This window comes from Stegodyphus dumicola, chromosome 9, assembly GCF_044657685.1.
Source record: "Stegodyphus dumicola isolate Sdum_Otavi_A_Nest chromosome 9, ASM4465768v1".
NCBI lineage: Eukaryota > Metazoa > Arthropoda > Arachnida > Araneae > Eresidae > Stegodyphus > Stegodyphus dumicola.
This window is the reverse complement of record NC_140776.1, coordinates 2630957-2653024: the sequence shown is the minus strand read 5'-3', so window position 1 is coordinate 2653024 and position 22068 is coordinate 2630957. Positions and strand designations below refer to the sequence as shown.

At 30.2% G+C, this 22068-nt stretch overlaps 1 protein-coding gene across 1 annotated transcript in view; it reads left to right on the top strand.

Moving 5' to 3' along the window:
• LOC118188465 (glutamate receptor ionotropic, NMDA 2B-like) overlaps nucleotides 1–22068 on the top strand; it is a 755448-nt gene that overhangs the window by 548603 nt on the left and 184777 nt on the right. The window contains exons 7-8 of the mRNA XM_085823172.1: nucleotides 16408–16595; nucleotides 17575–17822. Coding sequence (XP_085679298.1) covers nucleotides 16408–16595; nucleotides 17575–17822 — 436 coding nt within the window. The remainder of the gene's footprint in view (nucleotides 1–16407; nucleotides 16596–17574; nucleotides 17823–22068) is intronic.

Here is a 22068-nt window from a genome sequence, read left to right as displayed (position 1 = left end):
TTACTTACGAAATTGAAAGAGAAGGAAATTTTATATTTAAAAATACTCTTACTTTGCACACGTTTCATGCTTCAATTATCATATTAATTACTGCTCAAGGCATTTTTCTTCAGAATTGAAATTCAAAGCATATTTATTGAGATATAATATATGTTAAACTTGAGGTAGTATTTAGGATGAAATACAATGTACTGCATTTTATATGCAAAGTATAGAGAAAATTTTTCTCATTATAGGTATTTCGGCATACAATATATTAATTATTCTTAATTTTGTAAAATTGCATTTAAACTCCAGGATGTGAAAACAAATTAATATTAAAACAGTACCAACTAGCTCTTCGTTTTGTACAGGTCATTATTTCGTACTTAAAACTGTCTTGCAATTCATTCACAAGACATGAAGGGAGGGGAAGATTTAAATAATTCCATTATTTAAGCTAGAGTGTGAAATACTAATTACGTCGATGAAGAATTTCGAGTGTATAGTAACCTAAAATCTCAACGAAATATAACTTTAAATGTATTTCATTATAATACATTCAAAAGTGTGTTAAATAGAACAAATTAAAATCAGATTATTTCTTCTGAATAACATTTTCGCTAACTAATATGGACGCCCATGATCGTTTTAATTTACGACAAAAATTATTAGTTCTGATGAAACTATGTCCTTTTTTGTGCTGCCACTCTTCTAATATGGATGCAGACACAGGTAGAGATGCTTTGCTTCGCATTTGTGTTCGGAATGATTCTTTTATTAATCCCTCCCTGCTAATTTCTCTATTACTCCCCACATACCCTTCCATAGATTGTAAATACAATGTGCAAACTTGAACTCTGACCCCATGCACGTGAAAAAAAAGAACATGTATATCAATACAATTTCACTAAATTAACACTGCTTGAATATTTTTATTATTACTTTGGAAAATTAAGAACACTAGTTTTCTTGGCTTGAAAGTGATATATATATATACATATTATGATATAAATAAATTTTTTATCCTATTCAGAAAAATGAGTCTTAAAGCGGATTTAAAAAGTGTTTACATGTAATTGTTTAACGCGTAATTGTGTGTCAAATACTGCGCTATCAAATAAAATTTAAAAAAAAAATTCTTTTAGAGAAGTAAAAATACTTAATTTTAATAATAACAACAGAAATCTTCTTAAATTAAAAAAAATTACATTTTTTGTATCCTTCCTCAAATTATACAATAGACAAAATTTATTTCCTAAATGGTTAGTCAAATGCATTAATAAGCAATGATTCAGATGCACTTAACTAAAACGCAAAGTGTGTAAATGGTGGAAATCTTTATTTATATATTACTAAGACCTTTTACAACTACTTTTATTGCTTTATATTGGAACCTATATCAAAAAGAAACATACAATACTAAAATAGTATGTTAAGTATAGGGAATCACATTATTTGTTTTAATGTGTTTACAAATTGCATGTATTCAAGTTCTTAAGCATTTCGTGCTGCATAAATTTTATAAGTTATGAAATATTTTAAGATAAATCTGAAATATACCTAAATGAAAGAAAAGACTAATAAAAACAAAAAGGATGGAAAATGAAGAATATACTTATGTAACGAATTATATTTTAATTTAGTTGTCAAACAGTTTAAAACCAATAAGAATAATACAATGTACTTAACGGTGTTAAGATATTAGCTCTCGAAACGCCAATATAGCGAATATTAGCCAATATTAGCTCTCGAAACGCAGGAATAGTTTTATAAATTATTTATGTTTTAATAAAAGCATAAACTGATAAATATTAGATATGTAACCATTAAAACACATTCATATCTTTCATTTAGGAAATATGATTTTGCCTTTTCAGCAATTTATAGTTTAGTTAAGGATTTCGTTCCTTAAACGTTTGACACTTATTTACAAAAACAGTTTTGAAATACGTATTTTGAAATAACAGTTTTAATAAAAAATTTCTTATAAAATGTCAAGATTATCATTTGCTAATTTTATTTCGAAATGAGTATCATGATTATAAAAACTTATGGTAGCAAATTAGATAAACATTATTACCGATTTGCTTAAAAGTAAGTTTCGTAAATTTAAAATAATTGTTTATATTTTTCAAGCATTTAAAAAAGGATGAGATTTGGATAATAATTTATATTAATATCATTTTTTAAATTTAGATAATTAAATCCTTTTTACAAGCAGTCAAAAGATTACTTATTTCTGAAAGCTGTAAAGGACTGAAAAATATTAATAAAGAGAATCAAACTGAAACATCTTACAATTGCACTGTTTTAATTTCTGTTATGCATCTTACAAATAAGTAGTTGAAATTAATATGAATAATCTGAAAGAAGTAATGAGTAGTTGACAGTGTACGGTATGTTTGCATGTATTGTTAATGCCTTGTGACAATAGAAATGCATGTTGTATTAAGCTTATGTGCATGCTTAATATTTTGTGATAAAACATTTTGAAACAAAATCAGTTTTTGAAAGCATGACATGATTGAATTAAGAATCATTCAGTAAAACATTTATTCATGTCTTTTTTATACCCACCCAGTCTGACCGTTAGCCCCAGCCTACACCTCTACAATCCAAAACTCACCACAATTTACCTGAAATTTACTATTTATGGGTGTTTTTATTGCTTAAATGATTATGCATTATTAATGATTGCTTATATTTCAGGCTTAGTATTATTTGCAATATAAAATCTAAAAATGGTGTATGTATTTAATTTACCTTTTCATTCTGAAAGCGTTTTGAGTGGAGAACTTGTTGACTTGTAATTTCAATAAGTATCTGAAGAATCGATTTATGACTGCACAGCTTATTAATATTAATATTTCCACAGCTTTTCTATTTAATGAGTACTTATTTTTAGGTATTTTAAAAAAGTAGCCTTCAATACTGAAGTTAATCTTATGCAAATTTCTTCTATGTTTTAACATGAATGGAAATCACTACAATGATTTGTGAAGATTTCTAACAAATTTATAATGAAACATATAGCTGAAGTATTAATATTATGTTCATTTGTTTTGCAGTATTTTTAAATATTCATTTAATGTATACATGAATAATAAAAGTGATAAAAGCTTTTATTAACTGCTATAAAACTAAGTTTTTCTAGTGAAATTGTTTTTCCAGGAGGTAATCGAGAAAAGATGAAAGATATTTGTTGAGCAGTTTTCAACCGATTAATAAAATAAGATTGAAGTTATTGCTCTAATCGATTATACAATTCTATTCATAAAAAAATCAAACGTTAGGTCATGTTATGTAGAAGTGAAGGGCCAGCCTAATATTTACCCTAAGTAAGTAGGTATTAGTCCTACACGCTAACTAGAAAACCAGCAACCTTTAGACGTAATCCAGCTGTAATGAAATTGTGACTCCAGCCAACACTGCAAATTCTGCCAACGTCACTCCTACATTTCAGCATTAAATTATCCAAAGTACATGCATTACATTACATCTACTTGAGCATTACATATATGTACAGCATTACATACATATACAGCATTACATACATGTACAAGTATTTCATTACATGATATACATTAGATGTATAAATGCACGTTTAATGGTTTTACCTATTCTAGTGGGCACCGGCATCATTTTTCAGAACATTATATATTGAAGTAGATACAAGCATGATGTTCCCACGTTACAAATCACTTTTTCAAACATTATCTGTTTACATCAGAGTTTACATTCAAATTTAAGTTAGAAATATAAAATCGTTTACAAAGCTTACTTCATCCAGCACATTTATGCTTACTGCGTACAGTTAGGTATTTTTGTATAGTTGAGCTGATAGTTTAGCAACGTAGTTTGACACCCCATTCTAATATTAAAAGGTAAACTGACAACATAGAAACTTGTCTTATTTACTACAAGATGCCTCAATGATGGCACGATAACATACGCTAACTAAAGGACATGATTCCTTATCTGGCAATTAATTTTACGCTTTTTAAGGGGTAAGTATACATATTTAACACTTTATGAGGTTTGAAAATTAGGAAAAAAAGCCAGTCTTTATTTAACAACAAAAGCAAAAATTAAGAATTGCAAAGCCATTCTGATAAATGTATCTTAGAGTTAAGGAAATATAAAAATGTACTCAAGACAGTGTAAATTATATGGCAATTAATAAGCATTGTATTCAGAAAACTATTACACGTAGCAAAAAGGAAAAAGACGTCCGAATAGGAACACCTAACCACACCTAATCATGTTGCTAATATGATATAATTAAAAATATGTCCATAAACCATGTCGTCAAAAATTAACCTTAATTTACAAATTATCACGATAAAGTAGTACATAGGAAAGCGCTTAGCCTTTTTAACCACAATTACAGTTCTTTTGTAAATCGCAAACTGCAAATTCAGAATTTTGAACAAAATTGCTATAAGCGTTTTTAACTTTTAGCAAATAATAACATTTTAGTTTTTTTGCAAAATTATGCAAAAACGAAAACAAGCATTTTCATTTAAATCCAAATATGGTGTTGCTAAACTGTCTGGTTAAAAATTCTGTTTCCTAAACCTGAAACTAGACATCTAATCTTTGTTTTAATAAACTTCTCAAAACAAATTGTGAAATTTTATAGAAACATTTTCAAGTTCATTATGAAGGGTTATGCAAATATGAATTATATTAATTTTTGTATTACCTACGTATACACTAAATTTATAAATTAAGAAATTTTATATATTTTAGCGATTTCTTAAACTGCTGAATGAAAGGTACAAATTAAGCTTCCAAACAAAAACTACGAAACTTTAATTTTTAATACTCAAGCGTTCAGATGCGTGTGAGCGTATTAATTGTGGAAAAATTTTAAAAATCTCTAATGTCATTTTTCGCGCTGCATTCGCATGCATTCCTTGTCGACATTTTGTGTTCTACCAACATTATGTAAAAATAAATAAGTAGATAGTTTAAATGAGTAGCCATTGGCTTTTAAATAATGGCATGAGGTGGCTATTTGTTTGGAATTTGAAAGCCGAACAGGCTCAAGTACAGATTGCTAGAGGCTTGAATGCAATACCTAGCCTAGTTTTCAAATTACGAAACAGTTTAAGGATGTTGGATCCGCAGAGAGAAACCTGGACAAGGTCGTACAAAAGCCATGGTGGCCAATGAAGATGGATATCGGTTCGTTTGAACCAGGTACAAAAGCAGGCAACAGATTCTGAGCTCTCTTGTGACCTCCATCTGCCACAAGAAGACGAGTTTCAAGAGCTACTTTTTCAACAAGATTATACGAAAGACGTTTATTTGCAAGAAGACCTGCTTTTTGCGCCCTGCTCATATCTGTGCATAAAGGATAGTTTAAGATGAGGAAGAAAAGATTGATTTTAAACCAAACATTAGTAGGAGAAAGTTTTGCTCAAAAATGAATTTTGATTCAATATAACCATTGCTTCTCAGCGATTCTCTCTTTTATATGGAGAAAATCAGGGATCTTCTACCATGTCTTCCTAGGTCGGATGTAGATATTAGTACTGCAGCCGAGATTTGATGGTATGGACATGTTTAATGTTCATCGAGCGCACAGACTATCATGTATTTCACAGAAAATCTGTGATTGCTACATGATTTGGGAAGATAGATCTTAGAACCCTATATTCGCCTATTCAGGGGTGCAGTTAGCCCGCATTTTGTGTTTGTGGATGACAACGCTTCTTCATATAGGTCTTCTATGTAGGAGGATTTTCAAGTGAAGATATTAATCGAAGGGATCGGCCGACCAGATTTCTAAATATAACCACTCCAACATTCTTGGTACACTCTTTGGACGGTAAATGCAATTTCCTTATCGTTCAGGCTGCTATCACACGTCCATTTGTTTCTGAAGAACAACTGTTTGGAAAATGTTTTCTTGCTTTGTCACAACAGCCAATTACCACAGATCCCTTGGGTTTTAACTTATAAAGGAGAAAAAGATTCTCCATTAAAAATAATCTGATAGCTGATTGGTTGAAAACGAACAACTTGGAATTTTTTTCTAAGGGAAGGAAATAATCGCGCGTCTTTCTTTCAATAGTAAATCAGGCAGAAAAATTGTATGAAACAGTTGTTCGTGCGAAACAAATGAACAACGTGAACGCGTGAAACAACATACCCTATATTAGCTTCCTTTTTTTATAAATTTGTTATCTCTGTTTTAGACCTTCAGGCGTCGATGAGGTTTAAGCTAGATTATGCAGGTATACTATAAAAGGCTATTTTGTTATATCAATCTATGTTCACACCAAGTTTCACTAAAATGCGCCAGTCAGTTCTGAAGATAATCGAAATGATCGACCAAATGCGATTCACTTAATTTTTAGTAACAGTATAGCGATATCGTCATCAAACTGTAATAAGTTTACGAAAACACATTCCATAGCTACATGTGCAGAAAGTTTGGAATTATTATGATATTGATACTTTCATCGGTAAGGTAACAATTTAATAACATGGCTCGTTTTTTGCGAATGCCAAACCATTATGGTACTTGGTCCCTAAATTTGATTTTAAAATGTTGAATTTTGGTTAGAAATGTGATCTAAAGTAATAAATTCATAATCGTATATTGCTGCTAATTGGGCACTTAAAGTGATTAATTTTAACTGCATTTCGCTTACTAAAACATAATGAGTATTTTAGAATGTCGAAAATTTGCTATAAGAGACATGTATAAGTAGTTATAATTTATATTTGGATCCACATGTTAAAACTATTTTCTTAAGATGTTTCGTCTTATATTTAGAGTTTCTGTTAGTGCAGTTATATATGCTGAAATAAAACCACATGACTAGTATTCTTTGTATTTAAATAAATTCGGAAGAAGAGGCAACTAATAAATTTTTATTTTTGTCTAAGAAGTGGGTCTATACCCAACTTTCATTACCTTCAGTTAAAGCAGTCGAAATGCACTTTTTTAATTAAGAAAAAGTTCGTTTAACATCCCGGTTATTTTGATTCATATTTTAGCTCTTAATGACTACAATGTGGGAAAAAGAGTGCAATGAATATGTAATCCAAAAACAATGTTTTTCGAAAACGGAATGCGGATGGACCATTTTAAATACCAAGTTCCCATTTTCCGGTAACAGAACACACAGTAACATTACTTGTTTAACTTTAAAATGTAATCATGATAAATACTACACAGGAATAACATTACTTGTTTAACTTTAAAATGTAATCACGATAAATACTACACAGGAAATAATATAACACTTAAAAGGTTAATTAAAAAATTATGTTTCTCGAAATGAGAAACTTTCTTCAAACAAAACTTTTCTTTACAGTTATAAAACTTAAAATTTAATTTTGAGATGACATGACAGGTTATGACACTTTATTTCAAATATAAAAATATATTTCATGCTTATCTTAAAAATACATTCTTTAAAATATCCACCAAATATTTTTAGTTGTATAGACTCACAGATTCCTGAAATATTTCAATATTAAAACTTTTCGCTCCCAGAAGAAATGAAGATCCACAGCCCTTTAAAGTTAATTTCACACTTTTGCGCCAGTTTAATTGTGAAAATTCTCCCCAATTTCACGATCCACTGAAGCCAGAAGGGATTTTTCCTCAGGGATTTATGACGCCACAAACGATCTGCCCACGAAGGATAAACCTAACTACTAAATTCTTCTAGATTCCGATTTCTCTACGTTTCCCAGGACATTTAAAGACGTAGAAACGCAGTCGAGGTCAAATAGGAATAATACCTCTCATTAACTGAAAGCGGAATTTCATTATTCATTGGAATTTTAAAAAATTTAAATGAAGCATCTATATCTATTCTGTTTAAATTAAATTTCATTCCAATGTAGTTTTGATGCCGAGTCTACACATTTTCAATTAAAGATGTTTAAATGTGAGGAAAGGAGTGTTAGTTATTTATAAAATATAAACTAATAGACGAAAGATACATACGAAAATCAATCCGCTCATCTTCTAAAATATTTCAGGAAATAAAAATTATACATATTAAACTCAAGATTATTTTAATGCATTTGATACTCAGTTTTAAGCGTTTACTTGCAGTAACACATAATTTAGAACATCTATAACATAAGCGATAGTTATATGTAAAAGAAAAACATTTGAGAGCAATAATATACAAAACAATTTTGAGGGCAATAGTATGTATGCTCTTAAGGGAGTTTCATTTATTTTGTGTTTCTTGGACATTCTCTAAAAAAATTGTTAAAACATTTTTGACATAATAAGAAATATTCGTAGATAATAATGCTTAATTTTTTCCATATATCTTTAGCTTAAGCTAGTAATAGTAAGATAGTTAAACCTGTGGCAACTAACTGGATTAATTCTAGATAAAAGTCTTATCTTCATACTTCCAGCTTACATTTATTGCATCCGCACGAGTTACTCACTTGATGAAATTGCTTAGCCGGTTGGAGGAGACCGCTTTAAGAGGAGTCTCTCTACTTTTATATTGAAACAACAACACTTAGCATTAAGATGGGATGAATGAGTACAAGCCCAGTACATTAATATATGTTGCAATTAGCACTTATATTATTTTATATATCCCGAATGTATTTTTACGTTTCGTATATTTATTACATAGCGCTTCCAAGTGAATTATTTCGTTATAATGACTATGTGTTTTTATTCTGTTGGAAATTTTTTTGTGTGTTTTAAGATTCTTTCTCCTGAAGTTTTAAATTCATTTTTATCACTACATTGTTATGTTCAATTTTCCTAGACCTTTAAATTCTCGTTTTAAATGTCTTAACATTAAAAGCATTTCAAAGAAATAACTCTTATACTTTTATCCCATATTGGAATCATAGCTATAAAAATTGAATCTTTGAAAATTTCCGTGTTTCCTTTTTTCTTCAGTGTAATTCAAATGTGACGTTATTTTCTCTTAGCAAGTTTGTTATTAATATCGGATATACCTATAAGACGGCTTGTGACTGCCTAGCATTGGGCAGAAAGGTTTTCCCCAGTTTCTTAAACTCTGAAGCTATGGTTTTAAATAATGTACTATATTATACTTGATTTCCTTCTATAGAAATGCGTTTTCATTACACAGAAACAGAAAGAAATACGTCGTATTTAAATATTATAAAACTGCCATCCTCTTATGGTCGTTATCTGAAAGTTATTTTTTGTTCATTGCGACCAGTCGCATTTTCAACAAGAGTTCAGAAAAAAATGAAAATTGTAAAACTTTGTTACCATTAATTGCAGCTATGATTCTAACATACATATTCGACATAATTCTAATGTTTAATATTGCTGGCATTCCTTTTGTGATGCACGTCAGGATACATCTAGTTATTCAATTAAATATTCCTAAAATAACCACTTGTGATCTCAGAACGTTTTGGTTATTTATGTTAATGGCGTCTTTTGAGAATATGAAAATCAATGATGCCCATTATCGGTAAAAAATTATGATCTAAGGATTACTAATTGTTTCGGAAATAGTAGCTATAGAGGTGATGAACATGAGAACTCTTTTCTGTATACAAAATATCCATAATTTTTATATATTGCCGTGTTAAGATAAGCTTCATTATAACGAATTACATCTGATGATATGTTTATGCTGACACTCAACGTATCCTATTCTTTCGTAGTCAGTTCATATAGTGAATATTTACATTGTTCTTAAATACATTATGTTCTCGAATAATCATAGCCTATTGCCTTCTTGACAAAATTAAATCCAGGATTTATACCATTATATTTAGGATCTAGGAATCTAGGATTTATACCATTACAATATAGGATTTATACCACTTTATGCTCGCAAAATTATAAACAAACATTAACTATCGTCCGTGAAATGGCAATATTCTTTCATATAAGAGGACCAAAGCCTTTTAAAATGTAAGTATTTACTCTTCGTTAAACGTTGCCTCTATCTTCAAACGTAGTTCAAAATGTTTAGAGATGTTAAGGCAACAAGAACCAACGTAATATTCGTAAATTTGTCGCATATATATCAAGCATACATTTCTGCAAATTTACGAATAATTCGTAAATTTCGTAGTATTCGTAAATTTGTAGTATGTATATATCTAGCATATATTTCTGCAAATTTACGAAATTTACGCTGATTCTTATCGCCTTAGAACCTCCAATGCTCATTATTCAGCGGCTCATTATTTAACTTACATAATTAAAAAATTTTAATGTTATTCAGATCTTTAAAAGGTACATTTGATTACTTCTATAATATTTCTCTTTAAATCATACAATATAATTAAACATTTCCTAATTGTAAATGTTTACCTAAATTTAGAGATATATCATTTTACCTTGTTGCTAAAAATTATTTAAAAAAGACTGAAGCTAGAAACTTGACAAATGAATTCTGCTCATACAAGTGATGACAAAAACATAAATATATTTTATAGCTCATATTTTCAAATAGGATTGTAACGAAAGTTTTCGACATAAATAACATTCTTAATAAAGTTAGGAAAAAATATGAAAGCAGTACCTTTAATGCAGGTGTCGAGTTATATGGTGGGTATGGCAAAAGATCCCATTCGAGTCCGTACAGAGTTCATGTCAGTGAATGCAGACACTTGTGGTGTTGCAATATTTTGATGGAACATTACCTTGTTGCGCCGGAAGTCTGTTCGACATTTTACCTTAACAGCAGCAGCATCGCGGACTACCATTTCGCTGTACACCTTTACTGTCGAGGTTTTTGCTTTTTTCCAGATATTTTTGTAGATAATACTACAGCAATTTCAAAAGATACAAAACATGACTTTTTGTTAGTCAAATTGCGATTTGCGCCGCTGCCGACAGGCTCAGACCAACCCCCTTTTCGGCCTGTGGTGTTGAAGTAAATCCACTTGTCATCACAAGTGATGGTCCGGTCCAGAATTTTGCCCTTGCATTGATATTTGAATAGATTAGTGCATGCTCGAACACGTCTGTCTTTATCTGTTTGAGTTATCTCATGCGGCACCAAGCGATTGAACTTGTACGTCAAATTTATGCGATGCATAGCGCAACTAATTGACATGGCACTAATGTATATCTCCTTAGCAAGCTCTTGTGTAGTTACATGCTGAGCTTCTTCTATAAGTTCTCGAAAGCGAACCTCATCAACATCAGTAGGTCTGCCAGAGCGCTCTGATTCTTGAATGTCATAGTCCTTGTTTTTGATCTTTCGGTGCCAAATCTTCACAGTATCACATGATACAACATTAGTACCTAAAGCTATACATATGTAACGTTTTGTAGCTGACGTTTTGCAACAGAACTGGAAGTGAATAATGGATCTTCTCTTGAAGCTTGATAGTTCCATTTTGGACACTTTGTACTTAATGATAACGATATTGTTTTACAAATTTCACAACACAGTGTGCAAAGCAAGTCTAAAGCAAATCTTTTCCCTTCAAATGCCAAAAACGTTTGACGAAATATGATTAAACACGCCAACGCGAACTGTTTGCGCAGATGATATTTTCGGTATTGGGAAACTTTCGTTATAAACCAATGTTTTCTAAATCCTTAAAACTAAACGTATCATAAAACATAAACTAAGACCTCACATACTTAAATACTGTATGCTCGCATAATGGAATTAAAGAATGAAAAACAGTTATACCATAAAAATGTATTGGGTTTGTTTTCATAGATTTGAATCAAAGGATTAAGAGTTCACGAATGAGAAGAAGTAAAAGTCCGAATGAGAAGAGATATTAGATCATAAAACGTTCAAGCAAAATTAACTTTTGAAACTCTTAGCTCGGTATTTTACAACAAAGTGAGAAATTAATGCAAAGCGTATGCGTAGCATGTCGTTCAAAATAATAAAAAATAGAAAAAAATACTTTTAAAAAGAGACATGAATCTTATTTTCAGATAGTATTTAGAGAATAAATTTTAACTTAAAAAAGGAAGCATTCATGCATTTTTTATGTATAAAAAACTTCAAAATTTTCTGACTATATCAATTTTTTCATTACTACGGGAAGCTTGTGAAACATAGATCTTAACAAAGTCCGCTGAATCCCTGGTGACTTCATGCAGCTTTGTAATAAATTAAATAACATATTTTAAGTGTTGCTCACCGTTTTCAAAGTAAACTAAACGCGATTTTAAAACCATCTGAGACCTATTTTAAAAACACATCTGAGATCTATACTATCTATACTTTTAAGATATTTATGTTATTAGTTTTTCAAAAATGAATTAAATAAGTTATATTTTTTTCCTAAAGACAGTAAGCGCAAACTTAGGAAAAATATTATAAAACGGAATAAAACTGCAGCATATCGATTTAAATATCTTAATATTTCCTTCAATAAAAAGACTCTTGTTTGGCTGCTATAACTTCATTTATGTTTCCAATAGATATATCGTTTAGGCATTAACTGTAGCGATATGGATTATTAAGTAACGCTTCCCTGACATGTATGAGGAAACAAAAGATTTTTAGGGAAACAATTTTTTTTTCTCCTTCTTTTAGGTTTATCTGGATATAAAGCATTCTGTCTAACACAAGTACTTTTTTAAATATTGTCTTAAAAGAGAGTTTTAAATGATGTGTATAGTTCTGTTTTATGTTTTTATTATTGAACTGGCTTTAAAAATAGCAGCTTAATTTTTTGTTACTAATTGTTGAATTTTTTATTTTTAAATGCACATTTATATTAATTTTTATTGTTTTATTTATTCTTGCAGTTATATTCCCAGTTAATGCTATCTTAAGGTAAAGGTTTACGCTTGCTATGCTACGATATTTAAAAATATATATAAAGCATATAAAGGAATAAATGAATCTCACATTGGATTTTTCTCATTTTCAGTCCTAATCTAAGCAAATAAAATATGCAATCCTGTCAGAACTCCAGTCGCTATGAATCCTTTAATATTTTACAAATATATTGGTAGCATACATGAAAGAATTGTGCAACCGAATTTCGCTTAAAAGCATGTAAAAATTACAAACAAGTTTTCAGAAGTATATACGATTATTAAAATGAAGCACATTTTAATTTTAAGAAAGCTATAGTAATTAAACGTTTGGTATAAGTGCATTTTGCTTACTAGTTAACGTCTTTGTGAGAATTTTTTATTGTGCGTTTGTGCAAATAAAGATGTGCAACATGTTTGTGCAAATAAAGATCTGCAACATGTTTGTGCAAATAAAGATGTGCAACATGGATGAAAGTAATAAGTGTTTTAATAAATAATTCAGTATATAACACGGCATAGATTATGTTATTTAGGAATGCTATATTATTATTGTTATTTAAGAATGCTACTTACCATATTAATATAAGAGTTGTATAAAAGTAATTCTTAACATACTAATGATATAATTGAATACTGAATGTAATAACATAAAAATTTCCTAAAAAATCACTATTTGTAGAATTTTGAGGAAAAATGATTTTCACATTTTGGTAGTATTCGTTTTGCCTTAAAAACGAAAATAATCTTACATTTGACAAAAATATTTTGACAAGCATTCCTATGTTTCTAAATATACCATTATTCTTTATTTTTGAATAGATGTTCTGCAACAGAATGAAAAGTAAAGTTTTCTAGAAAATAAAATGTAGTATTATTTTCTGAGCGATGTATATTTTCTCATAAACCCTTATCGTTATACTGTATTACAAAAATTCAGTCACATTTTTAAGAGTTAACAACATGCTGTTTTATAATATATATAAAATATCTCGAAGTAAATTTCATCACAGAAAGATCCATTATAACATTTCATAATTAACATTTATCCAAGCATTTCAAATGCAATTTATAAAACTAAGAAATTATCAGTTTCTTATAAGTATCCACTATATTAAAATAAAAATGTTCAATCCATGCGAATCTTCTTTTAAAAAAGTTTTACGTAATTACAAAACTAATGTGACCTATTTCTTAAGTATTTGTAAAACTTACAAAACTAAAAACCATAAACCATATAAACGACTTTGTACATATTAAAAAAATTACTAAATATATCACACTGAATAAAATTGTGTATAAATGCAGATTTAAAAAAATGAAATAAAATATAATAAGATGTATTTAAACAAATAACCTCTCACGTACGACATCAAATGAAGAAATCAATTTTGGGTGTGCATGTACATACTGTCTTAACTTAAGCTTCTTTCCCTGTAATAAGATTTATAATTTGCATCTTATTAACTGAGAAATATTAGGCAACAAAAACTTACATGCGCTTTAATGTGCATTTTAGATTAATTCAGTTAACCAGAAACTAGAATAACTTCTTCAATGTCTTGTTCACAGCCCAATCCAATAAATGTTTGTTTTAAGTTTAAAATTTGTTTTAAGTAAGGGTAAATTATTATATTAATGCTTTCCAATAAAATAAATTCGAATATAAGATAAACATGCTTAGTTTTTTTTAGAATAATTCAAACCATTATTAACAAATGAAGTAAATTCTATTGTTAGAGAGAATTAGTAAACGTAAAAGAGACAGGAAGTCGTTTTTAATTAACTACGGTGATAAATAGACAGAAAAATCATAACTAGCTCTCAGTATATTAATTATATCTGTTATGAAATCTACAAAACATGCCATATTTTAACAGTCATTAACTAAATATTTTATTTATCATTTTTATTGTTACAACAAATATAAATAACAATAAATAACTGATAATCTATTTCAGCTCAAAAGTTTTTACCCAAGAGTGTCAAAATTTTAAGGTTATGAGAAGTGAGCTTTCAGATCCTCGAGTTTTGTCGGCTGGCTCTTGGTCAGTCTATGATGGCAAATTTTCCTTTCCTTTAACAAGTAAATAATCCAATTCAAATCCGTGAAAAAAAGATCCTATCCTGAAAACCATTATTTTCAGCATATAAATTTTAAGTTTGTAAAATTATTTTACTGAAAATGATTCTCAAACAAAATGTATAATACTAATTTCTTCGTAATTAAATGTATTGAAAACCAAGGACTTTATTCAATTTTTTAAAAGTTAGGAAATGTACCTCTGCATGTGGTATACAGGATAAAAATTTTTGAACTTTTTAAATATTTTAATGAACTCTTTAGCTTATTTAGATAATAATTACTGTTAATAAAAGACATTGCCGCATGTAACGAAAAGCCGTATTGACATATATGAATTACTTAAACGTAATATACAATACAACATTATATTAAAATAAGTTATCTATTAATTTTTAAATATTTATCTAGATAGCAGTAAAATATATTTAAAGGCGTTAACATTATATAGTTCTAACATTTAAAACTTTTCAAGGCAACATCTTAAAAATATTAAATTTTATCACTGCCTTAATATAAGCTCTAAATGCATTTATGTTTTCTCATTTAAGTAAATATACTTTGATTTTTTAATACGAAATTTTTAGAACTGCATTTGTTTCATTTCTTTTAGTAAATTTATATTTTCCAATATTTCTACTCTGTATTTACGAAACAAACAACTTAAGAAATATACCTTATTTTTTAATACGAGAAAAAATTAGCACAATTTAGTAAGTATTTTCGAATACTGTAATTAACTTTTCTCTACACATTCACGGATTCCATATGGTGTAAATTAATCCTTTTTTCTTATTGAAAATATTAACCTAGAATTTAGAAATTTATTGTGTCACTCTTGAAAGCTGCAATATCTTTTAAGAGTTGAGTAAAATTAATTTTAGGCTCTTTTCTGTCCATTAGTGGCATTAGTAAAAATAATGTAAATTATTATTGCAACATTTCTCTAACCGCATGATTGCAGAAAATCACAGTCTTGTCGAACAGAGAACACACCAATGAGGTAACCACAGTTTGAAAATTTCCTCATCTATTTCCTAATCTTATTTTTTCATTATTTGACATGATGACGCGAAACCTATTTTTAATAGTAATTCATAGAAACCACTATATTAAAATTCTATTCATGCATCTGGATATTGTTATATCTTCACATACCATATAGGTAAAGGATAATATTAAACTAAAATCAGCTAAAATTAACTGAACACAGACCATCTTGTCGTATTAGTATACGTATTCCGTATTGAGAGATATTTAAAAAATATTCATTGACACTTTTGTACACACCAGAGACTATTAAAAATGATAAAAGTATATATAAGTCTGTGCTTCTTCAATTTTATAAAAATAGTTTTTTAATTAACTGAGAAGTCTTTCAGATTGATTTTGATACGTTGTTCAACAATTTTCATAGATTTTCGTATTTTAATTCCTCACTACATAAACTAGTATCCACAATTTAAGATTAATTGTATTTTTATATTTCACAACAAGTTCTCCACTTCATAACAAAAACCTTATTTTTGGAAATATATATTAATAGATTTAGCAGCTACGTTTTAGATATTTCATGCTTGCCTTCATCCTGTATTCTTCGCAGCGTGTGTCGGATTCTAGGATTTTACAATTGGCACCATCAGCGGAGCATCAAGCTCAAGTGATGTTGAGTATTCTCAGAAGATACTCCTGGCATACATTTTCAATGGTGACGTCACGTATGGGAGGGCATGACGATTTCATCAGAGCAGTCCGGGAGCTCACTCAAAGAGGAATTTTTCCAGACTTCAAGTAATATTTTTTACCTATAATGTATTTAAATGTTATTAGATTTGCATACTAACGGAAATAGCTTCAATCCATTATCATATTCCACGACTCGTTTGATCACGATAAGCACGTCGAAACTATCTGTCAAAAGTCGGATGCCGTTGTCAAGAGCCCGCCAACGGTTCTATGAATAAGTTTGTTAACCACAAACTAGTTCAACTTGGGTATAAATCCTAAATAGGCTAGATGTATGGAGCGTTTTTGTAAATTTCCTTATCTCTAGCATGAAAGGAAAACATTTCCCTGAGAATGTGCTTTATAAAGGTATCCTTCCTTTTGGAAGATAGTCCTCGCGTACTTGCAACAATAAATTAAAAATTTAATTGGAGATGTTATGAATATTTTACAATTGGCTCTTTTTCAAATTAAAAATGCACTTTGCAGTTGTATATTAAAACAGATTGAAGTATAGACTTTTTTTTCTTTTCAAATTTTATGTGCGATACGAATAATCTAAAGGCAAAAATATACAGCCCAGTTCAATGTATGTACAAATTATAATAATGATATTATGTATTTCCTAGCATTAATGTTAAAATTATTGAATTTAAAACTTATTATAGATGTTTACAATGATTACAAATTAAAACGTGATCATTTTGTGGCCCTTTGTTTTGCCTTAAATGGATAGAATAGGTTTAGGCTGGACACTGGAACTCAAATAGTACTAAATACTTTCTCACTCATTCCATCAATAATGATCACATAAATAATAAAATCAAATTTTTCTCTTAACACGTACCGGATGGAGAGATTGGTCTCCAGGTTTATTATGCAGAGTTTTTGCAGATTTTTTTGCATTTCAAGATTCAATAAAGACCATATCTTTTCATATTGATACAAAGGCAATGCGATACAATTTCTAAAATATTTCACCGAAATATTTATAAAAACACATTTCAGTGTCTTTCTATATTCAAACTGTATATTTTTATTTCAGGTTTGACATTTTAGATGTTGTGATATTGAAAACAAGCCATAGGGAATCTATATATAACGAACTGGAAGAAATTGCTGACAGTGAAGCCAGGATATTTTTACTTTTCGCCACAAAACCTGAAGCAGAAGAAATAATGAGCGCTGCCACACAACTTGGTATCACCAGGAAAAATTATGTGTGGATTGCATCGCAAGCCATTGCTGATACAGAAATCAAAGTGCTTCCAGATTTTCCTACGGGCATGCTTGGTATGATAAATACATATTTACATATTAGAAATATAAAACATGATATTTAATGCTTTTCATTTTTTCAAATATTGAAACATCGTCATTTTCAACTATAAAAGGTTAATTCATCATTATTTGTTTTTTCGTCAGCGAATGTTAAGGACAATGCAGTTCTTTTCCTTAATTAAGAAAAGTTTCAAATGTAGCAATGATATTGGTCTAATATATATAAAAGTGTACTCACAAACGCAAATATCCGTAATAATAATTTCGTTACTTGCTGGGGAAACACTTGCATCCGCATTTGCAAAATGAAACAAATTCAGTTTTTGGAAGCATCTGCTATCAAACTATTTTAATCCACAAACACATATGCTGTTTTAATCAAGTATCTGGAAGACAAAGGCCTGTTCAGCATACCATCGTCATTTTAGGAACATATTAAGCACTCAGTATTATTTACTCATTTATTTTGCTAATTTTATCTCCTAGAAATCAAGAAGTACGTATAATCTTTCTCAAGACGGAAATCAAAGAACAAACTTAATGGATGAGATGTTTTAATATTACTGTGTTCTGTGCTTCAGAAATGTCATTTACAATTATTTCTTTTACTGCTACTCTTTTATTTAGCCAGTGTACTTTGTTATAAGTCATACAACCGTAAATTAAAAATATTTAAACCATATGCTAGAAAGGCTAAGGGGAAACCTATGCGAAGGGTGAATGAGCGTGTTAATACTCTATTCAAATGTTCCCGTTATATCTGATTCCACCCACGATTAGTAGCTAAGACTTCTGAACAGTGGGAGTTCGACCCGGGTTTAAAGTTTTTACATGTGTTAGATAAATATTAGCTAATTGTCCTTAAAATATCCTCCTGTAAGGCATCCAGTCCCTTAGGATGATAGCCCTGGTGCACTTTGCTGTGCTTTAATCGAGTAATCTAACCTAACCCTTTGGATTTGGTTACGTATGAATAGCCAAGAAAAAGTAAATAACTGCTTTTACTTCGCTCCTCTAGTGTATAACTGATCAATTCATTTTCAACATTGCACTTTTCATTGTCAAAGTGAACTCTACATTATTGTCAGTATTTTAGAATATTTTATAATTAGTAAGCTTAAAATATATTCAGATTAACTTTCAAATATGTTGTAATAAGACTAGTTTGTATATTATCCTATTGATTATTTCTTAACAGCTATCAAGAAACAAGAAATCACATTGTTTTGATATAGATATGATTAAAATTACTTCTTATCTACTGAAAATTTTAGTAAGCATATTTTTATTACAAAAGCATCTAAAATGTACTTTAATAAGTTATTATCATATATCGTTTTCGTACTTTCGTCATTACATTTATGTGGCTAAATCAAGAATTTAAGAGAAACATTCCGTCTGTATGTATTTCCAAGCAATCTGCTCGTTGAAAATGCGCTTCATGGTTGTATTGAAAACGCGAATTTTACTTTGCTTCTGTTTTAGATCCAATGTGATCCTAAAAATTCTTGAAGCCACTTGTGCTTTTTTCTTAAGATAATCAGCGGAACACTTCAGGTTTTTAAAGTAGGATTTTCAGTAATAACTTATTATACAAAAATTGATTTCTTTTAATATAACGACTCTTACACAAGAAAAAAGGCTTGCTCTTGTAGAAAAGTGCAACTCATTAATAATGAGATTTTACACTTTTTAATAAAAATGTAAAACAAATGTCTTTGATAAAATAATCAAGCAAATCTAATCCAAAGCTAATTTTTAAAAACCAGCCTTGAGACACTTTATAAAAACGTACAATTTTTATAAAAGCATACGAAGAAGTTCACAGTCGGACACAAAAACACTATACACATAAGTGTACATAGAAAGGAATTTTTTTAAATTATTTTTAGACTTCCGGCAATTTTTATGCAACCCCTTGTGAAATTCGACCCGCACTTTAAGTTACCGAAGCTTGATACATTTCAGGATAAAGTAGAGCTTATTTTTGTCACTTTTCGGCATGCTTGAACAGCATAATACTTTTATGAGGATCATTGCTTTCTTACTTTACATTATTGTATTACATATCTTAAGTATCTCCACTATAGCGCAATACAGAGATCCATTTCGCGAGTATTTTAAATATCATCTGCATAAAATTTCTACCTATCCATTTCGATACCTATTTTTTCCTCGCTGTAAACGACAGCCTTTCCCTCCATGAGATCTTTTAAATGCAGTACCAAACACTATTTTAGTAGAACCTTTAGACCCAAAGATCATTTGCGGAGCGCGATAAATGCTGTCACAGTTCGTGGGAAAAGCGTGTTTTTATTAAACGACCTTAATAAAATACCTGCATTGGGCATTTTATTCAGGAACTATGGAGAAAAGAAACACTTACATAACTTTACCTGAAACGCAGGCCATGGAAAACAACAGCATAAAAATAACGTATATATTGTCAAAAATAAAAACTTTTCACAGCATAGAATATATATTGAGTAATTTTTTCTCCGCGTGTTATTACTATCACAAATTATGATTAGTTGTTGCTACTGTAACTGAAATATCAAACATATTTATTGTAAGGAAAATATTAAACTTAAACCTAACGCACGAAATTTATTCTTTTCAACATTTTAAAAAATTCTACAGTGGATTCCTGTTTTAAGGTATTCAGACATAAGGAATTAATAGATTATGGAAAGGTTAGGGACTATTTAAAACAGGGCATTCTTAGGCTTATATAATAGTAAAAAAAAATACGGATTATTTGGAGAATGGTATTGGTAAGCATAGTCGATATTTTATGCAATATTAAATTTCTAGACTTATTGGAAACCAGCAATATAACTAATTTATCTGTTTCACTCTAAAATTCAGGAAGAACAAAGTATCACTTCGTTCCTTTTTTTACATACGAAACAGTATAAATGACCAGTAAAATGATATGAATACAGGAAAGCATGTTTATAGCGATTTTCAATAACCGTATTATCCGAAGTTCGTTTAACCCTCCAAGCGACAAAAGGCTTGGTCTCAAAACCCTGAATTTCTCAAATATTCTGTAAGTGCCGATTTTTCGATTAAATTCAAAATGCGCTCGAAATGCGAAAAAGTGATTGGATTAATACATTGCTGGTGATGAGATTTCTTTGATATCACAGTTGAGTATTTGCTAAGCGACGTATTCCGTAATACACGTTCATCTGGGAAAATTCCTGATTTATTGAATCACATATTTGTACAGCCTATTATATAATTCAGTATACCGTGGATGCTGATTACATTCGTCATATCTTGCGTTATTCTACCCTGTAGATTTCAGGCTTGTAATGGCTCATTTTTGTTTAGTTTCGGCACGATATATTGCTCTGTAAAGATGTCTTAATGGTATGTCATTGTTGGAGAGGTCTTTCGTGAGCGTACATTTGCAAACGTAATGATCCGCATCAGCTAATTCTCCTCATGAGTATGTGTCGGTATTTGCCAGGGTCCCTCTTGCAGAAGTAATCTGGAAACGTGCCATGGCCCGATAAATATTGCTTAGGAAACCATATTACATTTAGTTTTGTTGTCCACTTTTGAAAAGAATTCGTATGTTCGACGACCCATTGTCGCTTCGCCCCACTCTTGTGGCCAGATCTTTTGTGTGTATATATTTATTATATTCTTCAGGTGAGTCTTGGTAGACGGCACATCAAGGCACTCTCCTATTTGCTCTTGTGCTGCCATCTACCACCCATCCGATATTATTCAGGGAATACAGGAAGATCTGCGAAAATATTCCCAACTCCATACAAGACTTGAATGGATTAAAGCGCATGCCGGCCACCACGGCAATGAGTTGGCTGACCATCTAGCCAAAGAAGCTGCCACAGGAGCAAAATCTCAACAAATCAACATCCCATGGCCAGTGTCTTACCTGAAAAGAACATTGCACTTAAAGGCAATCGGGAAATGGCAGCAAACATGGGATAACAGCGATACCGGCCGACGGACTTATTACCATGTCAGCTACGTGAACACTACCAAAAATTTTGCAAACATGCAATTGGTAAGATACATTACGGGTCACGGACCATTTCCCGAGTACTTTAACAAACGCGGGATAAGTAACACTAGCCAGTGCGCCTGTGGACAGACTGGCTCTCCGGAGCATTATCTGACCTCCTGTCCCCTTACAGAAGGCCTACACATCAACCTTCCGTCGACCAATCGACAAGCTTTCTGTAAGTTTTTGATAAAACAGAGGCACTTGGTTAGAAAAATA